Genomic DNA, 27,197 nt, shown 5'->3' on the forward strand with positions numbered 1-27,197 from the left:
AGAGGAATAAGCTTATTTTTAAATAATTTCAGGTGTTATTATTTCAAAATCAGTTATTTTGAAATAACCCAGTATTCTAACACACAGCCTAGGAGAGTAAATATTTCTCAGAGTTTTTTGTAATCTATCTGTTAATTCTGATCAGTTTGTTTAAACATTCCAAACCAAGGAAAAATTATTCTTTTCTATTTACTAATTAAAGTATTTCTTTAAAATATATGAAGTACTCGACTTATTTCCCTAACACCTAAAATGTATAATAGTATTGTTCCTTAATCAAGAGAAATAGCTGAGTACTTTACATACTTTAGACTTAGAGTAGCAACAGTTAACTTATTAGATTACATTAGAATGTGTTAAAACTGACAATTTAAGAAATAAAATTCAACTTAAAGTTAGCCTTTTCTGACCTGCCTACAGTTTGAGAACTTCTGCTTCTTTATTGAGTTACATTGCAACAGACTCTTGCAAAAAATATACAGCCAAAGAAACAATTTAAACTGAGAAGTTCATAAACATGTTGTGCTACTCAGAACATTTCCTATAAAAACTAAAATTATCTTTTTACAAACACAGTGAAACCTTGTTATCTGGCACTCTTAATCAGCTAACCAGCATTGCCCCCACCCACAATACTGTCACATCTTCAGGTCCACAGGCCTAACTTGGTTTACCATGATTAGTATTTAATAAAAAATTAAGCCAATCATCTTTAACTCAAAATAGAAATGTGAGAACAACTGCCTCACACTACAAAACTTCCAATATTAAAAACTTGAGTTTTACTATTATTGTCCATTGTTTTTTCCTCGGTTGGTGGGACCCTCAGATAACCAGAATTTTTAGATAAACAGAATGCCCTAATCCCCAGGCATGCTGGATAACACAGATTTTACTGTATTGTTTTTTAAATCCCTACAATAAATTTTTCAAGAAGTTCTTTTAAAATAGGAGAGTGTCCTTCAACAAAAGAACGTAGGAGTTTTTTAATGTTTTCATAAACCCTCATTTGCAATAAATAATTAGGCCAAAACCACAATTTAAAAAGTTTATTTGACAAAGTATATTCAATGTCTGAATTTCACATAAGTCTCATAGATAATAGGAACTTTCTGAGCTATGGTCTACTCCTATGATTCATGGAGCAAGCTGTATGCTTTCCACCTCAGCCACAGGGGCTTCAGTGGAAGTAAACCAATGTAACACCAGATATGTGCAGGGCCCTCTCAAAACACATCTTCTCCAGAGGCTTGCAGAAGCTGCTGGCTCCCCTGCATACATGTGAGTTATATCAAATTAATATTGAATGAATTTTACAACTGGAAGTGTTTTTCATAGGTTGCCTTTGAACATTCCTTTTCATCTATCAGTGCCCATTTTCACCATCCTTATCTACCCGCATCATAACATATATTTACCAGAGGACAGTTTTAAGTCTGTATGTACACCTTTAACATTTCCCAAATGAATTCTAATTTCATATCAGGATTACATCAGTTCTATCTTCTGCTATTATGACAAGAGATAGTAGTCAACAAAATACCTTTCAGAAGCACACCTTACAAAATGTAGATACTAAACTCAATGATGATCTAAATAAAGCACCTAAGTATTTAAATCCATCCTATAGAACAGATGCTTAAGTTCCATTAAAGTTAAATGTTTTGCGCTATTAGGATGGTTTACTAAGTCTAGGCCTCCCACAACACTCCCACTCTAGACCATTTGAGTACTACCTGAATAAAGTCTTTGCAATATTATTCTATTTCAATAAACATACCTTTATGCAAACCCATCTTTATAACAATCAAATGCCCAGTAAAATATTCATGTTTATAGTGCATCTTTAAGGCTGTAATTATTTTCATAAAGGAGGTTTTAGAAATCACCTTCCAGTTCTTAAAATTATCAACCAATATGGATTTTCAGTAGTATTTTCCTCATTTGGATTTTTCATCTGCATACTTTCTCAGCACACAAAATTGGTGCCGTTTTTCTGCCTCTCAAAGATTTAATTGCTGAATTTTCTGTAACAAAGGTCTTTTATTACTGAATATAATATTTAGCTATAATTCATAATAAATCAATCAAGTAAATTTGTTGCAGTTTTCTCCTAGTTGTGTGTGTTTTCAGTTACCAGTTTAAGAAATGCAATACTCAGGGCAAATTGTTAAGTTTCTACCGTAAGTGTTCCAGTACTCCATGGCCTTCTGACCTCCAGATTTTCTTAAGAAAAAAATTAAAAACTTTAAAAAGCCAATTTTGTGGCTGCATAGATTTAAACATGCAGCTCTCTATGGCACAAATGACCATGTCATGTATTCTGTTCTATGTGGGCCTATCACAGAGATTTTTTTTAATACAACATCCAACAGAAATCGTCTTGTGTTAACACTGTTTCATTGAAAATTAAGTCTCAAAAGTAAAGTTTTCTGAGAAACCTGTAAATTAAGTGTTGTGTGTCTGCAAAATATGAATAGAAAGAGAACTCAGAAAACAAAACAGTGGACCACTGGGCACATAAATGTGCCTCGATACAGCTAAGGAACCCTTTGAACATTTGATGTCAGATGTACATGTGATACTGTAGTTTTAATTGAATTGTCACTTACTGACAAACTCTATGTAGTAATACTTGGGGGAAGCTATGGCAGGAAAAAATCCTGCGAACTCTGGAGAATATCTTAGCAGCTTCATACTTTTCTATCATATCCTCCATTAAACAGTGGTCAAGTCGAATTATAAAGTGAAAAAATGTTTGTTAGGCCATTATCTGTGTCAGATAGGATTTTCAGTAAGTGACTATTCTAGGTAATATTTAAAACAAAGTTTTACAAAATATTTGTGATATCGTGGCACTAGATTTTTAACCAGAACTATCCATTTAAAAATCATGATTCTGCTCAAACTACGATAGCACAATATGGGTTTTTCTTTTTAGCACTCTATATGTTAGAGGTACAAAGCAGATATGCTCTGCAGGGTCAGCAACAATCTGGAGAGGCAGACCCCTATGACTACAAAGTAGCTTTTCAGGACTAGGGCCATGTTACATATTCTAGCATGTCTACTCTAATACACTTCAGTTTTACGTATCAAACTATTGACACTTCAGTTTTAAGTATCAAACTATTGCTATGACTACAAATACTACAAGTGAATGAATCAACAAGAGAATACACAAATCTAATCTTAATACACGTCTTTTTAAAATATAAGCTGCTAACATTTTTAAAGATCACACAAGCATTCTTCAGGTTTTGGTTTGGTTACTAAAATCAGCAAGGGGTTCACTGAAAGTCAATTAAAGTTTCTCCCTTAAAATTAAGTGCTTAGCTTTAAACATTTGGCTAAATTTCTTAACTTAAATTTCACTGAATTGCAATCCTGAATGAGGATGCTTTCCTGAATAAAGGCCCAAACCCAAACATTTAAAGTAAAACAAGAAAGGTCTGCCTCCTCAATGAGTGGTGCAAAAACTCTTCAAAATAACGTGTGTGTGTTGGGATAGGGGAGTGGGAGGACCCAACTGAAAAGAGGTAAAAATGACACCCACCAAATTGAAATGGCATTGGCCTAAAAGATCCCGTAAACTCTAGAAAATAAGAAACTTGAATACTCTTTTGTCTCTGAACATGGTTTGAATCACAAATGTAAGTCAGTGCTATAGGACTGTTTCTCCTCTACTATCTGTGCATAGATCTTTCCACTCTAGCACAGGAATGGAAACTACATTAGGGGAAAAAGTGGAGATTGGGCAGATTGGAGAGGAGAAGGATGAGCCGGGAGAAGGATGAGCCGGGAAGAGGGGAGGGGGAATAGAAGAGGGCAAGCTACAATCATAGCGGGACCAGAAAAGGAAAATGTGTATCTTTTTCACTCCCAGCTCTACTTGGGGACCCCCAGGCAGCAATTAGGAGTTCCTAGTAGTATAGCTACCAGAGAGTCATTCTGCCAGTGACTAGTCTTTTTTGCGGGGGATGTACAGGCAAATCCCAACTTTCCACTGGGATAATGTTGGGGGACTGCCACAAAGGATTTTTACTTGGTAAGGAGAGGAACTAGCCCAATACTATCCAAATTACTATTAGCTATTAAATGCATAGAAATATTAGTTGCTTGTTTGCACCAAGATAACTAAGGAATTTTTTTTTTTAAGAAGGCTGACTAGCAATAATGCAAGTTATTTGCCTCATTAATAGAGTGGATAAGGATGGAGAGAGTTAAGGTTGTATTTTGAGGGTATGCCTATCTACACTACAGAGTTTTGTCAGAAAAACAGCCATTTTTCCAACAAAACCTGAGTTATGTCCACACTGCAAGCACGTTCTTTCAATAGTAAATCGAAAGAACAGAGGGTTTTTTCTGGCATTGGTAATCGTCATTCTATGATGCAGAAGCCTTTTTGCAAAAGAACTCTTTTGCAAAAAGCTGTGTGAGAACGGGGAAGAGGGAGTTCTTTCAGAAGAGGAGGAGGAAAGAGGAAAAAGCACAGGTGCCCTCGTGGCCATTCCATCCACTGCAAGCACAGCTTACATACGAGAGCATGTCCATTCAGCCTGGACGCTCTCTTTCAAAAAAGCAGATAGCTTTTTTTGATGCACTTCTGCAGTGTGGACACTCTCTTTTGGAAGAAATTTCTCCTTCTGAAAAAAGTCTGTAGTCTAGATGTATCCCAAGACAACTATTCTTAAAATAGATTCCTCTCTCCATGAAATACTATACCATATACAACCACATTAGCAAATAAACTTAAGTCCTTCCAAACACACGTTAAAGTTAAAAAACCCAAAACCAGTTTTTAATTCAAAAAGATATCCAAAAGAATTTACTCTACTTTCAAAATTAGCTATGAAATTTACTAGTCTATAATTTCTTTCTGACTTCAATCCAAAGAATAAAATCTTTAAACCAAGAACAATTTGTTTCAGGTCAGGTTGTTTCCCTTAAATTATAGGAAGGGAGTATGTAAATAAGGCTTATGATTGAACCCTGGTTGCTTGGAATGGCTCTACAATTACAGATGCAGCTGAATAGTAGTATTGCCTTAATATCAAGTAGCGTTATGCTAGGGAAATGATAATGTATGCCCCATTCTGAAATATGGGGTGGACTTCTATGCCCAAGCAAAGCACCACATCTTCAACAGGGTTCTGCACAGATGCAGCAGTATACGCAAGTTACAAATTTTAGGATCTGGCTCATACATACCAAGGACAATACTGACATCCGTATCAAGTGTTCGGATTCTAGTCGGAGGGCACAGATTAGTTTCCTACCAGTCTAAATAGACCAGTCGTGAGCGACTGCAGGCCCACTGGGGTTCTACATGTGGCCCACGAAACATTGTGTATATTACTGCCAACTCACAGGGTTGCCAGATTCCTCTGAGTTTCTATCCATGTAGATTTCTTCCCCTACCAGTATTACTAAAGTGACACACATAAAGCCAGTGAGGTGCATGTTGATTGCACTCCACATTGATAGTTTGATGCAGAGCGAGCGCACAGGTTTCGCAAAGCACTGCTATGGTTCAGTCAGCACATCCTGCAAATTCTAGGCATGCAAGCGCAGTTAGCAAAACTACCCTGTCCCGGGAGACTGTCTTGGTTATGACCAGGGCTCAACAAACTGCAGCGAAAACCACTCGCCAGGCCCACACTGCGCATGTGAGAGACCCTACACTGCGCACGCACGAACAGCCGTTGAACAGGACGACCGGCTGAAATATACTTGCCGCGGGCAAGTAGATAAGCGGATTTGTCGAGCCCTGGTTATGACAATCTTTGTAGCCCTCTGAAATGAAGGAGGAGCACACATTAGCCTATGCTGCTCACCACTCTATGAAACACACAGGAGCCATTGTAACATATGAGCTTGTGCTACCCTTGTTCATGATAAGCAGCACTTATCCATGAGAGTATTTACATGCATGTCAATAAGATTACTTGCCAAGGTAATTACCGGTACCTCAATGTGAATTTCTCTCTTTCCCCCTCCCCACCCACTTATGTCACTAATCCTCTGGTGATCTTTATTCAAGAATACAGTAAACAGAATTTAAAGTTAAATGTGCCCAGTTACAAATCTCAAGTGTACTGCATTGGGGTGGAATATATACTTTTTAAGCTGAGACAGATACCCAGGGGCGGATATAGGGCAGGGCGAACGGGGAGGCCGCCCCGGGCCCCGTGCTTCAGAAAGCCACGCGCATGCGCAGTGGCACCGCTGCGCATGGCATCACTGCGCATGCGCCGTGGCAAAGGGTGGGCCCCGCGGAATTATGCTGCCCGGGGCCCCGCAAAACGGTCATCTGCCCCTGCAGATACCAGAAAATGCATATTATACCAGCAGATTATGTGCTCTATGGAACAGCCAAAGCAAAAATGAAATATGGTTTGGAAAATGATAGGGTGGATGAAGAATGACCAGATACGAGTTGTACATGTTTATTAGGCTTGGGAAAGAACATTTTAATTCTGTGTTTTGCCTCAGAGGCTTCATGTAGACAGATTATCCTTTTTTCAGTTTAATCTAGTTGAGTTTTTTAAATGAAAACGTTTATTTTTTTAAAGTTGATCAAAGCCAGAAAAATAGATTGCGATTTCTTAGCCCAAGCCCCATGAAGGAAAAGATAAAGTGTTGCGTTCACACAAAGGAAGGGAATCAACTGATCAAAGCAAAGGACCTGGCATGGGAAAATTCAAGTTCTGTCCCCAACTCTTCCTCTGACTACTCTGCACAACCTTCAACAAGCTGATCTAGCTGCATTCACGATCAAAAACAGCATGAGAGTTGTCAAAGCAGTTCACCAGTGTATCTCACCTGGTAGTAGCAACAGTACAAGGTGTAATATAGAGCTCAGTTGTGCTCTGAGCAAAGTTAGAGAACACAATAAAAATGCACCCAGTGCTTCATGATAGGTCCGCTGTTATCTCTGCAGAGAAGGCCTTCAAATTTCTATTCCCAGTGCCCCCACTTGTAAAATAAATATAATACCCATTTTATGAAATTCACTGAGATCCCAGATTGAAAAGCATTATGTAAGTGCTTATGCGTTACTACAGAGCTATGATAAATATATACCATCAACAATTCACTTACAGACTTCTTTTACATCTCCTGTTATTCTAAAGGTTACTCCTCAATCTGAATTATATGGGTACTCCATTTGTTAATAAAGCATGACTACTTATGATTCAGAAAAATAGTGTACAACTCAATATTTGCATATTTCACTTCAACGAGAAGTGAGGAAACCAGATTGTAGTTGTTTCAAATGTGTCGGATCTGTAAAGCTCTCTTCCATTATCTGTACGTATGAGTCAGTGTTCATACAATCATGATTCAGAAAAAGTGTGCCACAGACCCTCAGTTTTTAAATTTCATCAATTAAAAATAAATACAAATTCATAACACAAAACTTAGAAACTTAAGTCCCTAATGTGCCATTTCCATTTTGTTTATTTTCTTCTCACCATCACCAACAGTACAAAGCATTAAAGTGAAAACTAAGAAAGAATATCCAGTATTGGGCACATGAGAGTAAAAGAAACAAGCTCCATTATTAAAAACAAATATCACCACAGAAGCTCAATACATTAACTAACAGTACCATACCTAATGATAATAAAATAATGTTCACTATTTAAATATTGAAAGTTAAACAGGCAAGTTTTATATTAAAACCTAAATGAAAAAGCTGATTAGTAAATCATAGAAATGCACCTAAAAATATGAATGCAGTTTTAGAAATTAAAAAACTATGAAGTCTAAATTGTACAAAAAAAATCATTTATTTAGACACTGTGTAGTATGAAAAACATGATTTCAGTTTGCTCACCTTGACACATTTTCTGGAATGTATTCTAAAACTGGATACCCATCATTTCTTCTGGATGATAAGTCACTATGTGATTTCCATGTCTCAACTAGTGTACCGACTGGAGGAAATGAGCTCACATGCTGAAAAGTTTGTTCTCTAGCAAGAGGTCGTGATAAAGATATCGTGCCTTGAGCTCCAATCCTGTAGTGAAATGATTGTCCACCTGAATTAACACCAACAATGGCAGAGGATGGCATACTGCTCTCCTGAAAATAGCTGCCATCATTAGGCTCCTGTTTAATACCCACAGACAGGCCTGGATTTGGAAACCCACTACTTTCACAATTTACATCAAATGATGAAACAGGTGGTCCTAAAATTCCCGAAAGAGAATAATAGTCTTTGTCATCCATAAAAGAAAAATATGAACCATCCATAAATGGAAATGGATTTACTCCCTGATTCCCTTTAAAAGAGACACCAGAACAAGAATGTTTAGTTGATTCCTGCTTTACTGGTACTGAAAATGGGGAATCAGAGTTAATTTTACTGTTTTCTCCAACACATGAGGTACTGAACGCTCCATCTGGGTCAGGCTTTATAAACTGAACAAGATTCATCTGACCAGCTACACAATTGTTTGAGATGGCATTCTCCATTTTAGGAAATGTGATTTCTTGAGCACCTTTGTCTTTTGTTTCTGGACTAGGAATAGTATCTTGGCCTGTGTTAGGTCCAGAAGGTGTGCCAGAAGCAGGGAAGCTTAGGGCATTGTTTACTGGGCTGCAGATAGATGATCCCACAGTACTAACAGCTGGACTAGAGAGACTGGACCTATTATTTGTATTGGAAGGGCTAGCAATAGAGCACCTTGAGTTCATATTTGCAGGACTGGACACAGAGGATCTCATAGTGACATTGTTAGGACTTGAGACTGGAGACTTCACACTGCAGTGACTAGGAGGGCTTGAAATTGGTGATTTCATGCTACTTATAGGACTAGAAAGAGGAGATCCTACATTACTAACATGTGCAGGACTGTGCAACCTAGAGCCCCGGTTTTCAATGTTGGGAGAGCATGACAAAGGAGTTCCCTGGCTGATTGGGCTGTGCACTGGAAAATTTACAAAATTAGTAGAAGTAGTTGAAGATACACAGTTAAATCCAGCAGGGCTACAAACTGAAGTCATACGCTGAGGACTACAGCCCGAAGGAGCTCTCTCAGGACACGTTACAGGGCTTTTGACAATAGTATGGATGAGACCACCATTCATAGAGTTTCCAGAGTCTGATACCAAAGATCTCAAGGGTCTATTTGCACTGTTTAAAGGAGAGGCACAGTGGCCATTTTCCTTGTAGAGTTTTACCAGCTGCTCAACATTTTGATAAGTCTTTCCAGGACTTATGCTCCCTTGTTGATTTTGCTGATCGTAGGTAAAATCAGCATCTCGTATGGAATCCATGTATAAACCCATGGATTCAGCTACAGTTGCTGAAAGTTCCTTTGAGTCTGACTCACTTTTGATGTCAGAGTTTAAAATACCAGGCTGATTATTATCTTGCTGCAGGCTAGGGAGTAGTTCAGGTTTTTCTTTAGAGTTTCCTTGAGCATTGCTGTTTGGAAAAGCACCAGATACACAGCTTACGTTTACAATCTCCATATAGTTACTCTCATCAGTCTGTTCTCCAGCACCTGAAGAATACTGCACAGACTGAGAAACTTGACCCCACCGTTTTTCCATGTCTAAGCCTTCTGGGCAACTGTAGTATCCTTTTGTCTCCATAACTAGGAAAAATAAAAAGGTAAAATTAGTAAATGATTGCATTGCTATATATGTTAAATTATAAAAGTCTGAGATGTTAATAAAGTGTACCCTATCACCACATGTTAAGTATTTTTATATGCAGTTTAACATCATAAATGCTATTTTTAAAAACAGCAATAGCCATAGGTTTTGACTAGTCCTAACACAGCCGTGCTAATAAATAGGAGGGTGTTCAAATCACCTCCTGCCTACTCATTTGTTCTCTGCAAGCCAGAGGGACAGGCAGTGAATGGACCCATGGTTCCACACTTCCCTCTATGCCAGCCAGCCCAGATAGCTCCTTTGTGTAGACGTAGCCTATTAGCTATTCCACGTCTTTTGAGCATGCCCATTATTTTGAAATATAATGGGCTCACTATTCCAACACCCCTGTAAGCCTCATTCCACAAGAGCTAAGGGCCGTTTCGGAACAGCGCTTTATTTCAACATTAAAGAAGCTATTTCAAGGTAAGGGTGCAGTGTAGTCACACCCTTAGAAAGTGACCTGTACCCAGGAAAAAAAACAAAAAACAAACTATAGCCAAAATATTCCTCACCTAGAACAGTTGTTTATTCATTACTGTGCATAAAACGTACAATCTATACCTACATTTTGAAAAAAAAGAGGCTTTATTGAATTAGATGTTCATTCAGTGACTATTTTAGTGATTTTAAAAAGATATGCACAAAATGATGTACTTCCACGCCTGATGCAAAAAATCTATTTTTAAACTGAATGTTCAGTATTCAACATTAATGCCTAATCTATTTAAAGAATTAAACTGCCCATTTAAAAAAAAAGTTTGTAGTAGGGATGTGACTAGTCGAGTTGTGACTAGTCGAGTAACTACTCTCTCCCACCCTCTTACTGTTTCAGAGGCAGCAAGGGGGGGGGGGGGGAAAGCAGCTTAAAAGCCAGTTCTCTCCAACACTGTCTCCCTCAATACGGGTAGGGGGGGACAGAGGGGCAAGGGAGGAAGAGGTGCAGCCGTCAGTGAGCTGCTGTGAGCCAGGACTGCTCATTCCCAGCTTGTGCCGGGTTTGGGACCTACCCCCACTGTGACTTTGCACTTTAAATGTAGTAGGAACTAGGCTGCCTACATGTTTACTACATTAAACTGCAGAACCACAGCGGGGATAGCTCCTGGACCTCACCTCCTCTAAGTGACTAATCGTGTCGTCAAAACAAATTTTATCAATGACACGATTAATCAATTACCCATTTCTTAACATACTTAGTTTGTAGTCAACCTAAAAAAAAAAAAATCTTACTTTTAAATTATTTTGTGTAAACAGAAAAACATGAGAGAGAGAAATTCAGGATCAGGACTCTGTTTTCCAAACTCTATTTTCCAAAGCCAAAAGCATATTGGCAAAGACAGGGAGCAGTACTGCATCACCACTGATTCCCCTATCTATAACTTGCTCCTCTAATAAGGCCTGCCTTGTCATGACCCTGCATACAATGTTCCACCATCTAGTAAGTGATCAGTCTCTAGGTTGGCCCTACTGTGGTGGTGTTTGCAACAGTATTCTTTGGCATCTTGTGTGTTTATCTTCTACAGTGTCCCCACCAGTGTAATCTTTTCAATTGCAGCCAATCTGATAATGAAGAAATTAGAAGGAGAGCAGGATGTTAAATTGGGGTGTCTTAAAACCTGCTACCTTAAAAAAAATAATTAAAAAAAACCCTCCACTCCTCTCATTTCTACTGCCTTCAGAGGTCTACTCAATTAAATCAGTTGCTTCCAGACCCAGAGAGTAATACTGCTTGGAAGAAATCATTATGGAAAGTCAAAGTAATTACAATTATAAAAGCTATGAAAGAGGACTCCTGCACTACAATGAGAATCATTGGAAAACCAAGCAACTGATATAAGTCAAAGTTTGGTGTAAGACAAGGGGGCATGGACTCATGATCACTTTTAATCATGTTCTTAATCAGGACATTAAGCAAGATGATCAATTTCACAATCTCCAACTTGTCTACCATTCTTAGTTAATACAGATGACGTCATTAACTGACATTTGAATTTATGGTTATACTCCTTCCTACCTAGGGGAAGGAAATGGAGTCCATTTGGACATATAATAAACAACAAGAATACAACATGCATCTTTGAAAAAGAAAAATACAGAAAGTGTTGAAATACAATAAAGTCATAGAACAGGTAAAAACTTATGTGCGCTTATCAGTGTTGGCAGTTCTGCCAAGGATGAGGTTTAAAGTAGACAGCTGTGCCTTAGCCACAGGGGCTGCATGAAAAATTATGAAAAAGCATATTTGTTGCCAATGGATTTTTTGCACGGTCAACAGTTTGATTGTCTTCAATACACTGTTGTCTTACATGCCAAATGGTGTTCATACAGGTTAAAATTTTCTAACATAAAAGCCTAAATGTATGAATGCCTAAGTGCCACGTAAACCTATATTTAGATACCTAAAGAAACACATTGAAGACATGCTGAGCACCCCCAATTCTCAATGAAACCAAAAAAGCAGGATATGGATTTAGTGTGAACCTCTATTGGGCCTCTGCACAGGACTGAACATTTGTGTAGCACTTATGTTCTATTTAAGCCATAGGACTTGAGTGGTGCATAGACATCACAACACAGGGGTACATTTCATCATGAGTGCCAAAGCATTAGACACAAGCTTAAAAAGTTTAAGAAGTCAAAGCCTGCATCAGCTTAAGTGGCAACTTCCCTGATCCAGAAGCTATAATAGAATCTTAGTGTTGAAAGAGACCTCAGGAGGTCATCAAGTCCAACCCCTGCTAAAAGCAAGACAGATCACAACTAAATCACCCCAGCCAGAGCTTTGTCAAGCTGTGACATAAAAGCCTTTAGCAATGGAGATTCTACCACCTACCTACGTAACACATTTCAGTGCTTCACCACATTCCTAGTAAAATAGTTTTTCCCTAATATCCAACCAAGATCCTACCCTCAACCACTACCATTACAACTTAAGACCACTGCTCTTTGTTCTAGAAATGTAGCCGTGTTAGTCTGGGGTAGCTGAAGCAAAATGCAGGACAATGTAGCACTTTAAAGACTAACAAGACTCTTTGTTCTGTTCATCTGTCACCACTGAGAACAGCCTCTCTCCATCCTCTTGGGAACCCCCCTTCAGTTACTTGAAGGCTGCTATCAAATCCCACCCCCCTCCCCTTATGCTAGTCTTCTGCAGACTAAATCCCTCAACCTCTCATCCTAAGTCATGTGCTCCAGCACCCTTATTTTTGTTGCCCTCCACTGGACTCTCCAATGCATCCACATCCTTTCTGCAATGCGGAGGCGCAGAATTGGACGCAACACTCCAGATGTGGCCTCATCAGTTACAAATAAAGGGGAATAATCACTTCCCTATATCTGCTGGCAACGCTCCTACTATTTCACCCAAATATGTCATTAGCCATCTTGGCTTCAAGGACACACTGTTGACTCATATGTAACTTCTCATTTACTATAGACCCCAGATCCTTTTCTGCAGAACTGCTGTTTAGCCATTTGGTCACCAGCCTGTAACAATGCTTGGCATTCTTCTTGCTGAACTTCATCAGATTTCTTATTGTCTAATCCTCCAATTTGCCTAGGTCACTCTGACCCCTATCCCTTCTCTCAGAGTAACTAACTCTCCCCCTAGCTTAGGGTCATCTGCAAATTTACTGAGGGTACAATCCATCCCCTCATCTAGGTCATTAATAAAGATGTTGAACAAAACTGGCCCAAGAACCAATCCTTGCAGTACACCACTTGAAGCCAACCGCCTACCAGACATTGAGCTCTTGACTACTACTTGTTGAACCCAACAATCTAGCCAGCTTTCTATCCACTTTACAGTCCATTTATCCAATGTATACCTCTTTTACTTGCTGGCAAGTCAAGGTATACTAAGAGTTCCATTATTTCAAAGATATATTTTCAGAGAGTAAAAGCTTATAAAGATTTCTATATATCCTAATCTAAACTTAAAAAAAGAAAAAAATTCTGCAACAATCCACATCACAAAGGAAGCTGTTTGCCGCTAAACAAATGTTTGAGTGAGCACTAATGCTAAGATGTCTATTTAGGATTGCTGATGGGATCAGGTTTTGGGTTGCTTTTTTAAAAAAGAAAAAATTGTTCCAAGAATTCACTGACTTGTGTATGAACGTTTTATCTATATTTCATGTGTATTTATTTTTACAAATGTCTAAGAAGTGAATTAGACTCTGGGCTACAACTGCTGCTAATAGAGGGAGGGACTGTATTTATGTTGGAAATTATGCACATGCCATTTTATAGATATTTGTATTGTGAACATACCCATTCCCCAAATCTCAAAAATGTACTTAAGCAGTAATATCTGCAGTTTAAGTGTTTCACCAGGCACATCAATAAAATGTAGTTTTTGCAGTCCAACAATCCAGACAATCAGGTATAAAACCCTTTTCTCAGAAATGGTCAAATACAAATAACATAGTACCAGGAAGTCCTGTACATAGATAAGAAAATCTGAACTAAATCCCAATTTTTTGAATTTTAATATTTAAAACTTGGAAATAAAATTGTCTTTGTTTCTACTGTTATTTTAGTTCACTTTAAGTATTATTAATCTGTGGCCACTTTGATGATTCCCGATGTAATACTACTCAGGAGATATAGGTTTTATCCTCAGACTTGGCTGTTCCAAGTCCAAGGAGAACCATCTACACATGAAATACTGATTAGTCCAGTCTCTCTCAGACAGACACCTGCAAATCCTTACCCTGTAAATTTAAGGATATGGTACCACATTCTGTATCAATTATTCCCAGGCAATCCCAGTTACTTGAGCAGCATTTCACAGGGTAACAGCAATTCTGCAAAAAGGTTTTGCATATGGAACACAAGGGTATATATGCCCCTTGAAGAGGGAAAAAAAAGTGTATATATTTATTGCACCATTTGTCCTAAGACATAGATCATTACAAAAGGGAGGGCAGAATATTCCTAGTTGCTCTATTATTTTAAGATTTCTACTTATTTTCCTGTGTTTATTTCTTTAAGCTATTGATTCAAGATAAAATATTTTGAAAACATTAAGTGAATTCCATTTACCTATTTGCAGTCAGAATTTAAAAAATGAATTTTTGCTCTAAAAAAACAAAGCTGTTATATTAAACAGATCATTTATTTTTCATCTAATCCTTATTTTCCTTGCCATGTGTGTTAATTATCAAAGATGCCTATGCTTAATTTAGATTTTTCTCTTAATACCCATCACCTCCTCTCATCTATCCTACAGTGATAAGATGCTTAATTTACGATTTAATTATTTTCAAGACAACATTCTGTCATGTATAAACTCAGAATTTAGACTTCAGACTAGGATCTCTGAGAAAGCTCTTATTACACAAATATAAATAACCTGAAAATTTACCCAGTGTTGCTCGGGTCCTTAACTCAAATTTTTGTTTTTTGGAAAAAGTGAAAATGCACTGGGTTCTTTTAAATCATTATTCTGGGGTGGGCTCAGGAGAGAGAGGACTACCCTAACTCTCTCATCGCAGCAGGGGGCAGGTCCAGGTTCTTTTCCCTCCTGCACTCCCCAGGCAGATTGAGGAATGCAGCAAGCTGAACCTTTCCCATACTCCCTGACATGGAAGAACTGCCAACAAAGTCCCTATAAACAAGGGTAGGGAATCTCAGGCCCAGGCCCAGGTGCACCCCTCCAGCTTGCCTAGGCTCAACACCTCGCCTTAGTATTGGGGAGCCCAGGCTGGTTCTCCAGCCCCTCTAGTGCCCTACCACAGGGCTGAAACACACAAAATCTAATAGACTGCCCTCCCCCCCAGGCTCTGGTGTAGGAGGGAAACATGGGGCGTATCTCTCTCCTTCTCAGTCAGATGTCTTGTCAGTGAGGGTGGAGTCTGGTTTTTTTTTTTGGCACTTTCCACTTGTGTGTAATCCCCAACTGATTCTTCTGTGGGTCAGTGGCCTCTGACCCCAAAAAGTCCTGTCCCCCCACTATAGGGATGGGGTGGGGGAAGCTTCAGCCCCCTGCCTTCTCTAAAGGAGGCATGGAAGGTGGGATGCAGGGCACATCCCCAAACAGCCTCTTTCACCTGCCAAGTGATTGTCTCTTTTCTATATGATTTTCTGAAAATAAATCCCATTCCAGGCACATCCTGTTTTTCTGGCACAAACAAACCCCTACCTTGCTTCAAGTTATGAGAAGGGGAAGCTGTACACCAAATTTGGTTGCCCTAGCTCTTATCGTTTAGGAGTTCTTTAACAGACAAACACTCACATATATATTAGATTACCAATATAAGTTTCCATACTTCATTTACTATACATATCTTTATGTTTTCATGTCCTCCCAGATTTTAAAAACTAACTTGATTTTTCCATAGAAAAACTAGATGTATATACACTAGATAATAAAAAATAGGCACAGCTAGCTAAATTCGAGACACACAATTCTAATCTAGTGTATGAAAATTAGGCTACAATGCACAACTGGATTTGTATACTGCATCTGAATAAAAAGGCCAAGAATGGAACATAATAGTCCTTTTTGACTAACTTAACAAAATAATGCCAGATTAAAAAAAAAATCAAGAAAAATATTTTGAGGATGAAACCTCATTGAAACCAAACAGCTATGAAATATAACTGATTACTTAATGTATATGTGAAACAATTTACAGATTGATAAAAAACAAACAGATCACTTAATGTATTCAGTTTGACTTCCATCTAGATTTAAGGTAGATTTTATACTTGAAGTTGTTGAAACTTACTGGCCTCTTCCTAACATCACCCAATTACAAATCTGATCTGTGGATTGCTTTGTAAAATGCAAAAAATAAAACTTTTAGAGGCTTGGGTGAGCAAAGAGAATCTCCCATAGTTTGGAAAAACATAGGTACAAGATTCACTTGTAAATGTCCATATGTATTCTTAAAAAAAAAACACAACCCACAGAGAACCTAAATCAAATCATAGTATAATAAAAACATCCAGCATCTCCTGCTCTAAAAGAAACCTCTTCCCTTGCAAAACAAAAAACAACTCTCAAAGCCCTACCTCCTTTCCAAAGTGGATACAATGACTGACTGTGCTTACACCAGTACTTCCCCCGGACACCTGCGCTGTCTGTCTCTACCTGTTGCTACAGTCCGCATTTCCATAAAAGTGTAACCCACCTAAATCCAACATCCAAGCCAAAAAATGTTGATGGTGTCACATGAAAGCAGGAAATAATTACTCGCCAGCAGGTACATCCGCGGACTTCCCTCTTAACCTGTCGCCCAATGACACGGAGCAGGGCAGAGGAGGAAAAAAAGGTGCCAAGTCCTTTTAAAAACATGTCACATGCTCAGATAAAGTTCAAGTTGATAACCCGCCCTTCGGTTGCCTCCACTGGCGAAGGGGAAAAAAAGAGACGCGCTATTGGACTCAGACGGGTTTCTCATTGGACGGAAGCTGTTGTCAGTCAGCGGCGGGCGACATGACTGATACAAAGTTGCTGCGACACAGGCTGGAAAATGTATCTCGCCTTAAAGCCACAGGAACTGCTTAAGAGAGCGCGCAGCCTGGGACAAACGCTACCTCTCCCCAGTGCAACTTGCACCCCTCCAGTTCGCTTCCCCAGTCGGAGAGGAGTCAGGACGGCGGCCCGCTGCTATCGGGGGAGGAGTTAAACATCTCCCTGCAAACTAGCGAGGGGAAAATATTTTTAAAAACCGCTTTTAGGTGAATCCAGAACGAGGGAGGCCCCCTCCAAACGGAGTCTGGGCAGGGCTCTCGCTGAGTGCGTGTCCTCTGCTGGGGTTCCTGCTGTTCATTTCGCTTTCCCCGCCCTCTCCTCCCCGTTGGACGGGAGGCAGGCAGGCTAGGGAGCGGGGTTGGTTCCGCTCTGTTTTGCGGCACTGCTAACAGGTAGAACTAGAAACTAAGGTCTATAGAGAGGGAGCCTTTTATCCCCGCCTACCGCAGTCTCCTGGAGACCAAGTTAACTCCACCTGCGCCAAGGTGAGCAGCTACGCTAGCCGACGAGCAAATTTGGAAGGACGCAGCCTTTTCCTTTCTGTGCTAACGAGGATCACCTCTAAACCGGTGTAGCAAGACTATCACGTTTCTATTTCAGTTTCCGTATTCAAACAATGCACGAGTGTGCCTGCATTCGATGCGGTAAGGATTTAAAATAGAGACATTCACTACGGTTCAAGGACTTGTCCTTTGCTTGCCTTTGGGCTTCATTTTATTACTCTTGTAGTCTTTGTAAATGCTGCGCACAGATTTTCTCCCCCTCCTTTCAGGTGAGGGTAATGATATGGGGGCAATAAAACTGTTTCAAAACTCGAGTCTCTGTCTAGAGCCTGAAGCATTTAATTTCACCTTCCCCGTTTGCTTGTTTCCAAAGTTTATAAATATTTAAGAGGAAACAAACAATATACAATTTAAAAGGATACAGTTCTCTGAAGTTCCATATAAACATCCTTTAACCTTTAGCTTTAAAGCACATCAGCAATAATGATGGGCGATCCTAATCTGTCGATGGAAATGTATGCCTCCTTCTCCAGGTTGATACCAGCAACAACCGTGCAGAGTCTCTTTCTCGCCAGCTAAAGCCTAACCCAGACACTCCCCCACACACTCCCTTTTTGATCCCATTTCTCCCCATTTAATTTTCAGACATGAATAAAGTCCCTCACGCCCCGAGCAAATCCCATAAAATTAGAGGTACGCTGGAGAAAAGGGGGGAACCTGCAGACGAATCGTACCATAAAAGCGGTTTGAGATAAAAATTCGACATAGAATTTAGACATTTTTGCCAAATGGGCGCACTAACTGTATTTACCTTTAGGATTATTTTAAAGTCACGTGCCTTCCATGTTTTAATATTCTGCCAAAACTGATCTGCACTCCCAGCAGGAGACATGGGCCGAGGAATGAGCCAGCCTCCCAGATCCAGCAGTGCTACCCAGAGAGGACACCGCTGCTACTTAGTTATGTTTAAGCAGTGGTCATTATTTTTTTAAAAAAACCTAAGTTAAGTAATTTTAATAGGATTGATCTTGACCTGGACAATTTTTCTGTTGCAAATCTCCGTAGACACAATTATTAGTTCTCCCCTCTTAATACCCTGCCCTCAAAACTAACCTATCTGGTCCTTGCTTTTTTGCTCTATTGCTGTCACCGTAAAGAAACGCTCTCTACCCGCCCTTTCTCCTTAGGACTCTATGTAAAGTGATTTGACTGCACTCACCTTTTCTAGGACATGGTGGGGCGGGAGGAGGAGACGAGACCCCGAGCTACCGCCAACAAGCCATCCAACAAGCAGAAACAGCAAGAATTCGGAGGAAATGATGGTGAAGATGCGACTGAAAAGGCTCGAGGTGGTTTTGGTTATATCCTGGAAGAAGGTGGTGTAAAAAAAAAATCACACCCCTAAACCCCGGCAGAGGTTCCTCTTTCACGCTAGCCCCACGGGGGGCTGCAGCACCGTAACAGGAGAGCTGGAAACAGTGAAGTCCACCCAGATCAGCTCCTCTCTGCTCCGGGTGACAGCTACCACCATGAAGGGTTGGGTGTGTTTGTGGGGGGGGGGTTCCCCCCGAGTGTTACACCCTCGTGCGCTGCTGGTGGGGGCAGTCGGACCCGACAGCGTGGGAAGAGAAAGAGCCACCCCGAAAAAAACTTGTCATTCCAGATAAAACTCCCGGCGACGCCGCCACGGAAGGGGGAGGGGGCGAGAGTGGCAGCGGTGTAAACTTTTTCCTCCCTTTTTATGTTGACAAGCCCGCCGTGCTTGCCCTCCCGCGTCCGTCCTCCTTCACCTTCCCTCTCCTCCTGGCGCTGCTCCGCTTGGCGTCCCCGTGTTTTTCTCACGCACAGGAGGCTGCCGCTGGCGCTGGTTCCTGGTTTGTGGAGCGGCTGGAGGAGAGGGAGGAAGGAAGGCGGGAGGGAGGCAGGCCAGAGTGGCGGTGGGGGGAGGAGTATCGCTCCCTCCCTTCTCTCCAGGCGGAGCGTGTCTCTCGGCTCTCACAGCAGCAGTCTGAAGCGCCGGAGCCCACCCCCGCCCTCCCCGCGGCGGCGGCAGGGGGAGCGAGCGCCGCAAGGATTCGGAGTCGCTCCGGCCGCGCCGCGCCGGAGCCCAGACACCTAGAGGGGCGGAGGACAGGCGAGCCGAGCAGGCCCGGCCCGCGGGAAGGGCCACGCCGCACCGCGGGGCGGGCGGAGAGCAGCGCTTGCTGCTGCCGCCCGGCAGTGGAGGGCAGGGGAGGCCACCGCCGCGGCTCCGGGAGGGGACGCGAGACGGGAGCCACCTTCTGCCCTGGCTTGGAAGGGCCGTGACGGGCCGGGTCTGCCCTCGACTGGGGGGGGGGGGGACCCCCTTCCGGACTCGCGCTGTCGCGGCGCTGGAGCGATGATGGGAGTTAGCCTGGGGCCGACACGAAGCGCAGCTGGCTTGCTCCCGGGAGCTTAGCTCCACGCTTGGGGGCTGGCGGCCTTCGCCCTCCCTTTGGTAAGGTCTGGTTCCCCGCGGCAGCCCAGTTTGCCGACACCCCCTCCCCCTGATGCTTGTGCCCGCGCCTGGAAAACGCTAGGGGGTAGGGCGGAGAGGGAGGGTGCAGATACAGGCCGGGTCTTCAAGCAGTTTCTAACCTCGAGGGTTTACAGAATGGCTCTAGACACTCCCATTCAAATTCCCCCCGCACCCCTGCTCAAGCCACTCATTAGGAATGAAAGCCGTTAGAGAATTTTCCTTGGGGACTAAGCATGAATGAAGGACACCTGAGTTGGCCTATGGGGTCCTGAAAAGCCACAGCCCTAGCTGTACCAGCTCTTAAGGGAAGATGCCCCTCCCCCCAGCATTTCACAATTGTAGAAGCCAGGTTAAACCAAATTAACACAGCTGGTGCTAAAACCAGCACAAACTGCCTGCAGCCAAACCATCTTTGCTGATCATCCAACAGGTGGCTGCAAGAGGCAGCTCAAGAGTGTTGAGAAGCAGCATGATCCGAATACTGAACACATACATGAAGGACTAAATGTCAGCTCAGAGACTGGGAAATTAATGTTGCTTGGCTGTCCCTGATCTTGAGGACAGCCCCTCACTTTAGCCCCAGGAGTTATCAAGTTTGCAGCCCTGGCTTTTAAGGACAAAAGTTATTTACATCAGCATTGAAGAATTATGTAACTGAGGTTAGAGATATTTACACTAAACAAAAGAATTTTACAGATTGTTTCCGGCATTTGTGGGTTGGCTAGTTGATAGCCTCTGCTAAATCGCTAGGTCAAAAGTCTCATATTTAGCTCCTTACAGTGAGATATTGAGCACCTGTAGCTACCGTGAACTCCCATGAGAGTAACAGAAGGGTCATATTTGCACAATCAGGCCATTTATGTAGGTGCCAAAACTTGACTTCACCCCAAACACAAGTCTGAATGTTTTGCCTTAACCTCTCTGCCTCATTTTCCACAACTGTGAAACAGAGCTATTAATAATACCCATTATACTGCATACCACCAACTACTTATCTTTGTAACTGTTATCCTTCATACCTTTCAAACACAGGAAAGATTCATCTATTTAAAAAAAGTGATCACTAAAGCTAAAGAGAATGAGATTAAAATTCAAGAAGTCAGTAAAACATTAACGTCAAATTTACAAATTATGATAAATTTTAATGGAGAAAAAGTTGGTGAGGTGGCTGCCCCTTAAGGCCCTGATTTAGTCAGATGTTTAAGCACATGCCCCACTTCATGCACATTTATCTGACCCTTCAGGGCTGTCATTGTATTCCCGCATACAGGAGTAATTTTCCAGATGTCAGTTGACTCACAACCCTACTCATAAAAGTCAAGTTATGCATTTGCAGAAGCCTAAGTAGGCAGTGGGCCCCTCTTTAATTCAGTTATTGTCTATGCTAAGCAGCCATCTAAAGTTTATGATTAACTTAAAGGTTAAACAAGCATAAGACAGTTGCAAGGCAAGACTTTGGGATGACAAAAATTCAATAGCACATGTTATTTAAAACCATATTTCATTATGCCCACACTAGCAATCTACATTCAGGCATAATGTAGCTGAAAAGGTGAAACCTATCAATACGTAGATTAACAAAAATTAGGAACCTTCTATTCTCTTCTGTCCTCATTAGCAAGCCTGGTTCAGAATACAGGTAGTTTAAACAGAGCTACCAAGTATGGGCTAGAAATTGCAGTTCACAGGCAGCTAAAACCACTCTTTCATCTCTTAATCATGCAAATCAGTGTGATTTTATATTACAGTATTGATCCTGTTATCCTTGTGTATTAAAGATTCCTTTCTTTTGCATAAGTTTATAATAAGTGATTGTTAACAAATTCTCTTTTTTCCTTAATAAGAGGGGGAAAGATAGATGACCCTTGAAGTAATGGAAAGGGGTCCTGACATCAGGAGTTTGTGATTGCCTCCATATTTTATCATATCAGACAATTTGTCTTGGTATTAATGTTGTGTCTATTTTCTATAATATGTAATGATAGCTGCATAAAGAAGAGCATACTTCAGAGGGGCATTTATAGGATGCTCACAAGTTTTCCCCAAATTCAAGGCAAACCCCTATCTTTTTTTCTGCTTGTGGCTTACAGAAGCATATCACGTGTCAGTGGTTGGCACTATATGTATTTTAACAGCTGTTACCAACAGATAACTTTGGAGAAAAATAGGATTATATTTTTGAATTTAAAAAGCCAAATTAAAGCATCAAGAAATAAAATGCAATTTGGAGTTTTTAATCAAGAGAAACACTTGTGGCTATGTACACTAAAAACAGGAGCCCATAAGTACTATGGTGAAATTATAAATGTGTAATTAATAAAATTTTAATATAATTTTGAAATATACAAATATACAAGTAATATGTTCAAAATTGTATTATTGTCTCTCACAGCAATCTAGCAATAAGCAAATGCAGAGCATGTAGTCATAGTTTTCCAAGTAGGTCAAGAGCAGTAATGTGACATCTTATATGAGAAATTCCCTTCTCTTGCATTAGATGAGAGATAAACTCATATCAGACACATGACATTGAAAGTGGGCTGACAGACAGACAAGAGTAAACCAACCTGTGGCAGTTGTCATCTTTATTCCTAAAGATGAGTACATTTGCTCTGGCTAATTTATTGCCACACACCAAAGTTCTGCAAGTGTCACATTTTCTATCCCATCCAACTATGCTTTCTGAATTGAGAAAACCTAATCCAAAATTCAGCATATTGTACTTTTTTAGAGGTCCTATGCCCTAGTTTGAGAACTCAAAAACAGGTGAGGTTTTGTATTGGTTCCAGCTGAGGCAACTGGGCATTTCTCATTATACTCAGTCTTGCTGAAATAACTAACTAAATAAATAAACAAACCCCACAAACTACCTCATATTCAAAAAATGTTATTCCTTTAGCGGTGTTTATTTCTGTTGTTTAGGGTCATGAGTTTGGAAGTTTGTAATTGCTTTGTAGTTACCCTTTAGGGGAGTAGTACTAATTAAAAAACACCAAGGGTGCATCTAGACTGGCAAGATTTTGCGCAAAAGCACTTGTAGACAGGCACCTTAATGTTTTGCGCAAGAAAGCCTGATGGCTAAAATGGCCATCGGAGCTTTCTTGCGCAAAAGTGCGTCTAGATTGGCATGAATGCTTTTGCGCAAAATCATGCCAGTCTAGACGCAGCCTAAGTGGTTAGGCTTCATAAATTAGTTACTTTCCCTCTCAAACAGGTGCAGTCCTTTAAAGGAGAGAGAAATACACATCTTCTCTAACCCAATGGTTAATTTTATTAAAGTCAAAAGTTCTTGATACATGATCAAAATGTTTAAAAGTCTTTCAGCAATAAAAACATGTAATATTTTCTGTATTGTATGTTTATTTTCTACTTTCTATAAATATTTAATTTACAGTCTATTTTGAACAATTTATACTAATTATAGATATATGTGGATGTTTTAGCTGAACAGGACATAGTCCCTTTTAGCCCAGTTTCTTTCTTTTTTTAAAATGCTCTTTAATGGCTCTGCCCATAGAGGTAGTTCAACCACATCTAAGTATAGTACAATTCCATTGCTAATGCATATTGACATTATCAACCACATGCTAGTGTGCAGGGCCAAGACATGCATTTTGAAAATACATGTTTCCAGCAGATTTCAAATAATATTTTTACTGATAGTTTAGTTCCAAATCAGAACTTTCTGCAAAGACCTATGCATTTAAAGTATTAGGGCTTGTTGACAAGGATAAGGTAGGTATTGCACAAGTAATAACATCCAGAACTTTGTGTACAAATCAGTGTACCTATTTTCAATTTCTAGTTTGTATACAACATGCACTAATATTCGCATTAGTTATAAATTCCAGAACTAAAAAATAATTAGTGGAACAGACTTAGTCTGGTATTAATTTCCAAACACTTGTTGCAACTAATTGAACCTCAATATTTATCTGCTAGCATTTTTACACTATATGTATCTGATCTGATTAAAGGTTTTCTGAGTGCAATAATACTGTACTTACACTGTAAAGAAAGAACAAAACATCTTCCATCACATATCAGATGCAAGTTTGAGGACATTTAATCACTCTAGTTTAGTAAATTTAGTTGCTATTCACAAATTCTAAAGGAAGCACTCATCTGAGGAACAGATAAATATCCAAGTTAGAATGACAATGTCAAAGCTAATTTCCTTTGATTTCAAGAGTCCACAAAGTTTCCTTTACAGTGGCACACTGCCTGTAAATATTACATTGCTTATGGTATGAGGAATGTAGAATTCCAAAATTATATATGTTAAATTACAGTAATATTGTGGATTAAAGATATTTTTCAAGAATCAAGAGAAAAAATTTAGATGGAATCTGACTTTAATGTAGAATTCTACAGACATGCCTGATGAAATCAATATATTCTATAATTAAGGAAGTGATAACATAGGACACACTTTACCTCCATTACAGTTAAATGAAAGAGTCTCCTGCTGACCTCTGGGGATTTTGAACTGGTCTCTAAGGCTACATCTGTACTGCAACACTATTTCGGAATATAGGAGTACAGGCAGTCCCCGGGTTATGTACAAGATAGGGACTGTAGGTTTGTTCTTAAGTTGAATTTGTATGTAAGTCAGAACTGGCTTCCAGATTCAGCCGCTGCTGAAACTGACCAGCGGCTGACTACAGGAAGCCCAAGGCAGAGTTGCTCTGCCCTGGGCTGCCTAGAATCAGCCGCTGATCAGTTTCAACAGCAGCTGAATCTGGACACCTAGGACAGAGCAGATGGGGCGCTGCGGAGACCAACCGGGCAGCACCCCAGCTGCTCTGCCCCAGGTGTCCCCAAGTCAGCCGCTGCTTAAACTGATCAGGCTTCAGGGGAAGCCGGCAGCGGGACAGCCCAGGCGCGCCTGGGCTGCCCCGCTGCCCGAGCCCCTTCGCGGCTTTGCTCCGCGTCTTCCTGGTCTGCAGACCAGGGAGACGCGGAGCAGCTTTTCTCGCCCCGGAGTACACGGGCGGCGGGACCAAAAGGTCCCCCAGTCCGTGTCCTCCGGGGCGAGAAAAGCCCCCTTCGTAACTGTGGATCTGACATAAGTCGGATCCGCGTAAGTCGGGGACTGCCTGTATCCCAAAATAGCTATCTAGCATCTTCACAACAAGCCTGTTATTTCAGGCACACTATTCTGAGCCTGTAATCCTCTTCTACGAGGAGTAAGGGATGTTTCAGAATAGCACTTTACTTAGAAATTTGTTGCTGTGTAGACAGCGCCAAATGACAAAATAATCTATTTCGAAATAGCATTGAAATAAGATACGTAATTTGCATAGCTCAAATTGCATATCTTATTTTGCATTACGGTGCAGTGTAGATGCACTCTAAGGGTATGTCTACACTACAGAGAAGATTGAAGCTGCCGCTGTCTATCTTTCAGGGTTCGAATTAATGGATCTAGTGAAGACATGCTAATTTGTACTGACAGGGGCATTCTGGTTAATGCTTCCTGCTTCCATAGGAAGTAAGGGAAGTCAAAGGGAGAATGTTCTTCCTTCAACTTCCTGTAGTTTGGACTGTGCCAAAGTAGAGTTAAGGTAGTTCGACTTATGGTACGCAATTAACGTCGCTGAAGTTGCATATCTTAATTCAACCTTATCCCATAGTGTACCCTCTGGACATTATTTATTTCAAATAATAACTCCTGAAATAATAATTTAGAAATAAGCATTATTCCTCATGGAAAGCAGGAGTTATTTCAAAATAACTAACTTCGTATTTTGAAATAACTCTCTAGTGCAGACCAAGGCTAAGAGTTTTAGATTTTCTTGTGCCCTAGCAGGAGCCGCTCACACAGCATGCCAGCTTCCACAAAATAACCTGGGAGCTGGGCCACAATTTACCTTCAGATTCATCCTGCATAGATTAGAAAGTTGGGCCACTTAACTCTCTTGAAATAAGGGATCTTTCGTAAAAGGCTTTATTTTCCGAAAGATCAGTGTCTAGACTAGCGCTTTTCTCCAACAAAGCTCTGTGCCGAAAAAAAGTGGCGGCCATTTTTATGCTAATGAAGCACGGGAGATTTAAATCCTCATTTCATTAGCAATTGCAATACGTCTAATTACATCCCTTTTCCGAAAAAGGGATGTAATCTAGACGTAGCCTAGGGGTGAGGAACTGGATGCGGCTCCCAGCTTGCCTGGATCTGGCCCCAAGGCTCAGGGTCCCCTCCCAACATTGGGGAGACTGCACTGGTGCTCCAGCTCCTCCTCCCCCCCCCCACTACCCTACCACAGGGATGGAACACACAAAATCTACTCAGCTGGTTTGCACAAGGAATGTGGGAAGTATCTTCTCAGTTGGAGGCCACATTTGTTTGTTTTGTTTGTTTGTTTTTTGTTTCTCGCTTGTGTGCAGCCCCTGACTGTTTTTTCTTGGTGAGTTAGTGGCCCCCGACTCAAAAAAGGTTTCCCAGCCCTGCCCTACACTCAGCACCCATGCCAGCTACACACACACAAGAGCATGATGAAAGGAGAGGGACAGAAATGAGATTATGGGCACCCTGTGTACAAGTACCTATGCTTTTAGTGCCCTAAAGTAGTAAACAGGGCTGTTCCAGACAGTTTGGCATGAGGATGATTGTGTGATTATTTGATTGTGTATGAGGAAACAAGCAGCTCATGCTTCCCTTACAGTTTGTTATTCAATCTTGTTTTCAGTATTTTTATTTTAGTCACAACTATTTCAGGATCAAACTGCGTTGCATAGATGTGCTTACTCAAGTCACAGTATTCCAGATCCTCAAGACATTTGATGTCTAACTCCACTTGTTTTCTGTTCCTTTAAAAGAGGGTGTTACATTCGCATTTGAAGTTTGGCATTACCCTTACCATATTTGAATATGCAACTTTAAAGTCTGCTTTCCATGAACAATTTGACAAGAATACAATCTAGTTCACGCAAGAGTAACCACTAAAGTTGGAAAATGAACATGATCACTTACATACCATGAAATATTTCATGTATTCAGTATCATTCTCAGTAATGACTGAAAAGTAGCAATTGTGCA

At 40.7% G+C, this 27,197-nt stretch overlaps 1 protein-coding gene and 1 long non-coding RNA gene across 4 annotated transcripts in view; one reads left to right on the top strand and one right to left on the bottom strand.

Moving 5' to 3' along the window:
- Window positions 1-19,018, bottom strand: part of NR3C2 (nuclear receptor subfamily 3 group C member 2) — a 252,637-nt gene extending 233,619 nt beyond the window's left edge. For 2 of the 3 annotated variants that reach the window (XM_006133847.4, XM_014578933.3), the window contains exons 1-2: window positions 16,812-17,649; window positions 7,844-9,611 (exon numbers count right to left, since the gene is read on the bottom strand). In XM_006133847.4, coding sequence (XP_006133909.2) covers window positions 7,844-9,611; window positions 16,812-16,824 — 1,781 coding nt within the window. In that variant the 5' untranslated portion in view covers window positions 16,825-17,649. Of the gene's footprint in view, window positions 1-7,843; window positions 9,612-16,811; window positions 17,650-18,877 lie in introns of those variants that run through there. The other variant, XM_014578934.2, reaches the window with a different exon arrangement.
- LOC142829595 (uncharacterized) lies at window positions 17,649-20,915 on the top strand. Its single transcript, XR_012904149.1, has 2 exons — window positions 17,649-17,799; window positions 18,887-20,915. It is a non-coding gene; the product is annotated as an uncharacterized LOC142829595 (long non-coding RNA).
- Window positions 20,916-27,197: the final 6,282 nt, after the last annotated feature.

This window comes from Pelodiscus sinensis, chromosome 5 (genome assembly GCF_049634645.1).
Source record: "Pelodiscus sinensis isolate JC-2024 chromosome 5, ASM4963464v1, whole genome shotgun sequence".
In the NCBI taxonomy this organism is placed as follows: domain Eukaryota; kingdom Metazoa; phylum Chordata; order Testudines; family Trionychidae; genus Pelodiscus; species Pelodiscus sinensis.